This window comes from Bombus bifarius, unplaced genomic scaffold, assembly GCF_011952205.1.
Source record: "Bombus bifarius isolate JDL3187 unplaced genomic scaffold, Bbif_JDL3187 scf7180000008213, whole genome shotgun sequence".
NCBI lineage: Eukaryota > Metazoa > Arthropoda > Insecta > Hymenoptera > Apidae > Bombus > Bombus bifarius.
The window spans coordinates 2,438,024-2,445,040 of NW_022884516.1; the positions used below are offsets into that span (position 1 = coordinate 2,438,024).

The 7,017-nt window shown below is 32.8% G+C and overlaps 1 protein-coding gene across 1 annotated transcript; it reads left to right on the forward strand.

The window, feature by feature from the left end:
- The first annotated feature begins 595 nt into the window (after nt 1-595).
- On the forward strand, nt 596-6,896 carry LOC117210842. The gene is made up of 4 exons (XM_033454242.1): nt 596-958; nt 1,241-1,636; nt 1,718-1,801; nt 1,878-6,896. Exons 1-4 carry the CDS (start codon nt 938-940, stop codon nt 3,969-3,971), a joined length of 2,595 nt encoding a protein of 864 aa, XP_033310133.1. The 5' UTR covers nt 596-937; the 3' UTR covers nt 3,972-6,896.
- Nucleotides 6,897-7,017: the final 121 nt, after the last annotated feature.

Genomic DNA, 7,017 nt, shown 5'->3' on the forward strand with positions numbered 1-7,017 from the left:
TAATGTGTTGGCTTTTCGGATATAATGAAATAGAAATTGTTTTCATTTCGTCTTTATTAATTTTTGGTTTTTGTTTAATGCCGATTTAAAATTACACAATGCATTTTTTTGTAAATGAGAAAATAATATTTTGTAACGTCTGTTATTTTTTCGAATATTATACGAAACATATTGTTATATTATTATCATTAACATTTGTATGATTACAAACATTATATATGAGATATAACAAACACTTAATAAATATTTCTGCAAATTAAATGTCTCTTATTTTTCAAAATCCATTTTATTAATACTTTCAACGTATATATTTCAGGTACAGGCAAAAACTACTAAGTTTAAAAAATTGCATTAATCTCTATTATTTTTCCGCGTTTATTCAATAGATAAGATGGCTATATCTTGACATCCAATAAGAAATGTGTATGTTTTCTGAGTTGTTCTATTGGTTATTCATAAATAGTTTGTTAAGTACGATTTTCATTATTGGAAATATCTCTCTAAATTTTCCTTTTCATTCGATAACTGTTTTCTTTTCTTCAAATAAATTTATGATACATTATAAAAAGTAGTGAAAGTAATGTAGTAGCGCCATAAAGACAATTAAAAACATCTGTAACTTAGTTACTTGAAGATGACGATTGAATTACTTTGATGTGTTAGATGTGTGGCAGACGACAGAGAACTTTGCAATCTGTCATTTCGAAGCTAATCGCAATGATATTTTATTAAACATTGGTTGTTTCATAAAAACGACTCTTATCACATAGTTTGCCATAGTAGTTGACTATGTTATAGGATAATAAATTACGTTGGAACGTGTACAAACTATCCATATTTCTGTTCGAATTAAACGACAGGGTTATGAGGCTCCAATTTCGAAGTCTCGCTATTCATAAATATTTTTTCAGTGTTTTTAATATAATTTGTACATTACATGATGGCTGAAAAATGTAAGGTATGTATGTTAATAGAAACTAGGTATTACACATATGTAATAATAATTAATATTTGGATAAAACCATATGATTAAATTATCAAATCTTAAAATTTTTATCAATATTGATTTTAATCAAACAAATAATAACTAATAACATAGTTACAGTTAGGAAAAAATAAATTTGTAATACTTAAGTGTAATTAGTATTCAGGTATACTTAATTGATCTTTAATCTCTTTTTTATAATAGTATTATTAAGTACCATATGTGAACATTATTTTTGCCAATTATCCATTTCAGGAATGTGGGTGCAAATGTGTGAGCTGCGATCAAAATGATCAGCAACATGGAGAAATGCACTTACATGTAGAAATAGAAAATTTGCGCCAACGTTTAGTGGAAAAAGATAATCACATTGTAACAATGGAGACACAATTCCTAAACGAAGCTGATAAGTTTCCAAATGGAGAACTAGCTTCCATGAAGGAGGAACTTTTAATTTGGCAAGAGAAGTATTCAAGATTACACGAAGCTCACAAACGTGTTCAGAAAGTAAATCAAAATCTTGAGGATAAATTATTAAGGATTGTAGATAAATGTGAAACAGAGAAAAGTGCATTTACTAAGGATATTGCAACTTTATCTCATAGATTAGCCGATGCAAATTACACAATACATCGTCTAACCCAAGATAATGTATGTTTTAAGTACAAAATTTTGATGGTTCCTTTAGAATGTATTATGAATAAAGGTGCTGTAAATAATATCTTATTTTAGGAAAAATATCGGAATGATGTAAATTTGGCAATACAACTTCTTCAGTGTAAACCTTCTAATTTTGTCGGACAAAAATATGATTCTGTAAGTTATACTTATTACACTGTGAAATAGTTAATTTCAAATATGAAAAAAATACTTAAAAATCAATTTATTTCAGCTGCCCTCCGAGGTACAAGCCAAAGTTAGGACATATATTGCACAAAAGAAACATTCCAATGATACTGCACCTGCTGACATGAAAAGTATTACAGTACCGATTTCAACGTTTCCCCCAACAGCAATGGTATATAATGTAACTAAGCCTGTAGTTGAAAACAATAGCGATGATGATACAGATGAATCCAAGCCACCAGTGGATGTCGTCTCTGCAGCAATAATGGCAAAAGTTTTAGAAGATCGAGAGAAAGAGAGAGTATTTGGTAAACATTGTGACACATGTACTTGTCACAGAAGTATTTTAATGGTTGATGCTGAAACACAAACTAATATGCCAAATGTTTTTTCTTGTAATGAATGTACAATGAACTATGCACAAAATATAGAGGAACACTCTGATAATTTGAAAAATGTCGACAAAAGTTGCCAAAACAAAGGCAGTCAAAACTCTTTGGTGCATGTAGTTTACCACGAAGGAAATGAAAGCGTTAGCAGTAAAGTACACTATCAGAACAATTGTACAAAGATTAGTAATCACCAACAGCTATCCACAAGAGACAAATTTTTAAGTAGGAATGCTAAAATTATAGACGGTTTAAAGGAAGATGGTCGTGTAAATGTTAATATGAAAGTTAATTTTAATAAGAAAAATTCAATACGCCGTAGCGATCCGCAACACCAAAGTGTATTTCAAAATCAGAACGAGAACACGATTAAACAGATGATAACTCACAAAACAGGCGATACATGCGTTAATGGTAAAATAAATATTGACAAAGGAAAGCAAACGAAACTGAATAAAAAGTGTGAGTTACAAATCGATGGCAAATTCAGTTCGTATTCTTGGAATAAATTAGACAAGGAATCTTCTAATTGTAGTCACATAGTTCCTGAAAATTATAAAAACTACTTTGATAGAAAAGAACCGAGTCAGATTGATATTATTAATGATAGATTATGGAAAAACGAGTGGACGAAATTAAAGTCACAGAATAAAACGAAAGAAAGTAAGGACAAAGTTAACAGTGACATGGAGATCGATATAATTAACGACAGGATCTGGAAAAATGATAGATCAGCTCAAGAAACTCATCATCCGACGCAATTAACTTTAATAGAAGTCAAGAATATTGATAGCGTTACACAACAGAATGATTCTGGACAAGTGGAAGTAGCCACCAGCCCAAGTTTTAGTAGCGATAGTATTGTAATTTCAACTTCCGATCCTTCCAGTAGCTCTAGTGATGTCGCTCAATTAACTGGACTGCGTTTGCATAATGTTAGTAATTTGAAATCTAATACTCAGAACAGAATAACTGGTCCAAGGAATTGTCTCGTAAGGGTAACACCTGGATCGAAGAATATTCTCCTAGATAATGCTGGACATTATAAAACTGTATTATACACTAGTGGAAATAATAAACCAAATACCGCTTTAGTTCATTCGAAGAAATTGTCTCGGTCTGGATCTGAAAGAACAATTTCAACCAGTAGCGAAGAAAGTACTCCTATGTTGTTGCATGACAATAACCAACTGCAAAGAGTAGCTGAATGGGTTCAATCCTCGGTTCACATGGATAATTCTGGGTCAAATTACACGGAGTTAAAGCCTAATGAAAATATAATGGACAAAAGTCTTTCGTTAACATATTTAGACAAGTCACACACGAAGTGCAAATCGATCGAAAACAATCGAGAACTATACGAGAATTCACTGGAAAACAAATGCAAGGATTTAGTGATGAACGTCCAAGAGTTTGAAGAAGGAAATTTAAATAATGATGTAAATAATTTTTCATTGGCTGTAAATAACTCTGTTATAGAAAAGGAGAAAGATTTAATATCTTTCGATGTTCCAATGGAAGAGGACAAAGGTTTGCCTAAAATTTCGAAGAAAGCAAATCCTATGGATTTTGATTACGAAGTAAAGATCACTAAAGAAATGGAGGAAACTTATTTAAAACTTGCAGCGAGTTTAGACCCTGTCGCGTTAAGCTTATCGAGCACGGATAATGCAGATTTAACGATCGAGAAATATAGGAAAGATCATAAGAGATTTCAAAGGAGTTACGATAAGACGGGATCAAAAGTGTAAAGTATTCCAGCAAATATTTCAAACAAATTATTACTATTTCAGCAGGGAGTTCCTTTAAAGATAACAGAGCATTATTTTTTGTAACTACGTGAAACTAAGGCTGTACCAAGAACAGTAGCTTAGGGTAAAACATTCTATATAGCACTGCAGATATAGAATTATATTTATTTAATTTGTATAGGTAACGGTAATACAGCAATATTTCTGTCTAGTGAATAAAAGTCCAATTTCATAATATTGCAATCATGCAACATTGCTAAACACGCTATTGTTTAACAGCTATATTAGCCAATTATTTTGTAGTTATGTAGGTGTATAGTTTAGTTCAAACTAGTTAAAAATCAAATAGGGTTCTTTTCCTTTTTTTTTTTTTCCTCCTAAGTAAATTCGATATTGAAATGCTTTACGAATGACGATGCAATGGATACTGTCACTTACTTTTTCTCCTTTGATTCTCTACAGTTTTGTATAGATCGATCGAAATCGAAAACGTAGCCCGACTAAATTAGATGTCTAAACTTTTATTCTTGTTACTGTGATTAAATATTATAGGACGAATTGCGTTCACGTGTATTCAAACGAGACAATATTTAACAAAAATTCGTTATCAAAATGTCGGAACGATGTATCTATAGTGCGGTACATTAGTGCATACTACATACTTCCAATCATTAGAGCTACATGACGCGGATATTTCGCGTTGCAAGACGAGGTCCTTTAAAATTCATTTGATACGACAAACACTGTAACGACGGTAGTATTTCACAGCGTTAATGCGTAACATTGTGATCGTTTTAATTCCTATAAAATGTATTCGTGAAACGTTTTATGAACTTCGTTGGGCCGCGTTCACGCAGGATGGATTCGTAAAAATCGTGAGGGAAACGTTTTCGTAATAAAGGTTCGTTTCGCGCAGAGATTATCGTCTGTGTTAAAGAGTAATTACGGTACCAAAGTTAAGAAGCTACTATGTTTAGTACTTCTTTAATATTTCGCGTAACATAATACTTCATAGTATCAGTAGAATTATCTACTTTTTGTTGTATGTATCGTTGCACGTTTATTTTAAATGCCTAAAATCTCTGCGAGAAGATAACCATTACAATAGTGCAGTCATATAATTAAAGTAAACTGGATCGTTACACGATTTCGATGTTAATCCAAGCTCGCTGTACTTTGGTCGAATTACAACCGACCACTTAAAAAAGAAAAAAAAAAGAAAAAACGAGAAGAAAAGGTATAACGATAAAAGCTAGAAAAAAAAATAGTTCAACAAATGAGAAGAGAAACGACGTAAACTTCTACTCGCTCTACAAGTTTTTGGCATTCTAATGCCAATGAAAAGAATTTCTTCGAAACCGTACTTTCCTTAAACCGTACTTTCGTAAATTATTATGGATATCGATAAACTGATCGTTATCCCGACTATAACTACCACGAAGAAAGGAGATTCTAATCGAAGTGGCTTTATGAAGAAACATTTAACGGCCACTATAATAATGATTGTATATGTTAATAATTTTTCCCAGTGAAAGAGTTAAGTAAAATTGCTAGTCTTGCGGTTCGCGAATTTTATCGAAGTAATATATTGTGTTCAGTTGGAAAACACGAATGTTACGATCAATTGCGAAGCAATGTTTTTCCCTAATTTTCGATTTGCGAAATATTTATGCAACAAATTTATCGTGCATGGAATAGAAAGTTACGTGCAATAACGCAGTGATCGAAGATGTGCATTCAAAAAATATTAATTAGGAGTAACTATCGTGTCGCGAACGACACGTTAAAACGTTGCGAATCTACGCGCAGATCTAATCATCTATTATACACACGTAAGGATACAGCAAGATGAAAAATAAGTCTCGCAAAGATTGCATATTTTTAGGCTGTTCACCTATGCAGAAGCTTCAGAGGCGATGAAATTCGAACGAAAATTCGCGCGTTCTGTGAAGCCGATTGATTTTTATCGTGACTCGTTAAACGCAACGCGTTTTGAGTTAACGATTATTAATTAAGGAGGGTGCATGAGTCACCGGTATATCGGTGCTTAAGTTCTGAATATTCAAAGAGCAATGGAAAATATCGATCGAGAACACGTCGCCAAGTATATTTCCGTCGGTTTCAATTTTTTCTCAAGTGAAACATCCCTTTACGAAGGCAACCAACGAATATCGTTATTATAGAAAGAATATTTAAAAAGAAAAAAGAAAAAAAATGCAGTGCTTCGAATATTCGTAAGATTATAATTATTAGAAAGCTGGATAAAAGATCTGATCGATTTAAGTTTGCCAAATAATTCTTTTGAATAAGAACGTCTGATGTAATTTTTATCGATACGCTGCACAATAAACAAGGAGTTATCTAATTCAACCTCTTCATCTGCTTCCACTTAAAGCTGTAAACAAATCAATAAAACTTTATCAAATAAAAAAAGCCAAAGGTTTTGCAACACGAACGTACCGATGCAAGAGTCGGCGAAAAAGCAAAGACTCGCTTGTTCAGGATTGCGCCGTTGTTCGCGCGTTGCTTGCAGCAGCGCGTACCTTTCGCTTGGATTCATTTCGCGGATGATACAACACGGCGTACTGTATCGACAGGAAAACAGTCGGAAGAATAACGAGATATCTCGGATTTTCTCAACTACCTCGTTGCATTCCTCGGACTTTGATAAGGAAAAAGACCGGAAGACTAAGATAGCCTTCGAAGGATAAAAATGCTAACTATGCATTTTAACGCCAACGATCGAGGCGTACAGATATGAACTGAGATTTCATTGAAACGGACTGATCGCTTTGAATCTTGCACGGAATTACATCCTGTAGTAAACAGTTACCCATTTAACTCGAAATCGGATGTACCGTATGTAACGTGGCGACGATGATTATGTACACTGTAAATATACAGTCGAATAAAATATGTTTAAAACGAAACCGATCGAATTTCTTTTATAATATCGTTTCGTTTCGCGTTTATAGTTTTATTCGCGTTAAATACTCTTATTTAAATGTTCATTGGTTTATACATAGACAAGACTCGAGTTTTCATT

What these genes read in the sequence shown, in the direction of transcription:
- LOC117210842 (XM_033454242.1), top strand. Translation starts at nt 938, where the DNA reads ATGATGGCTGAAAAATGTAAG. An exon ending in TGATGGCTGAAAAATGTAAG is followed by an intron (nt 959 to 1,240) that starts GTATGTATGTTA and finishes TATCCATTTCAG; the next exon opens with GAATGTGGGTGCAAATGTGT. An exon ending in TCGGACAAAAATATGATTCT is followed by an intron (nt 1,802 to 1,877) that starts GTAAGTTATACT and finishes AATTTATTTCAG; the next exon opens with CTGCCCTCCGAGGTACAAGC.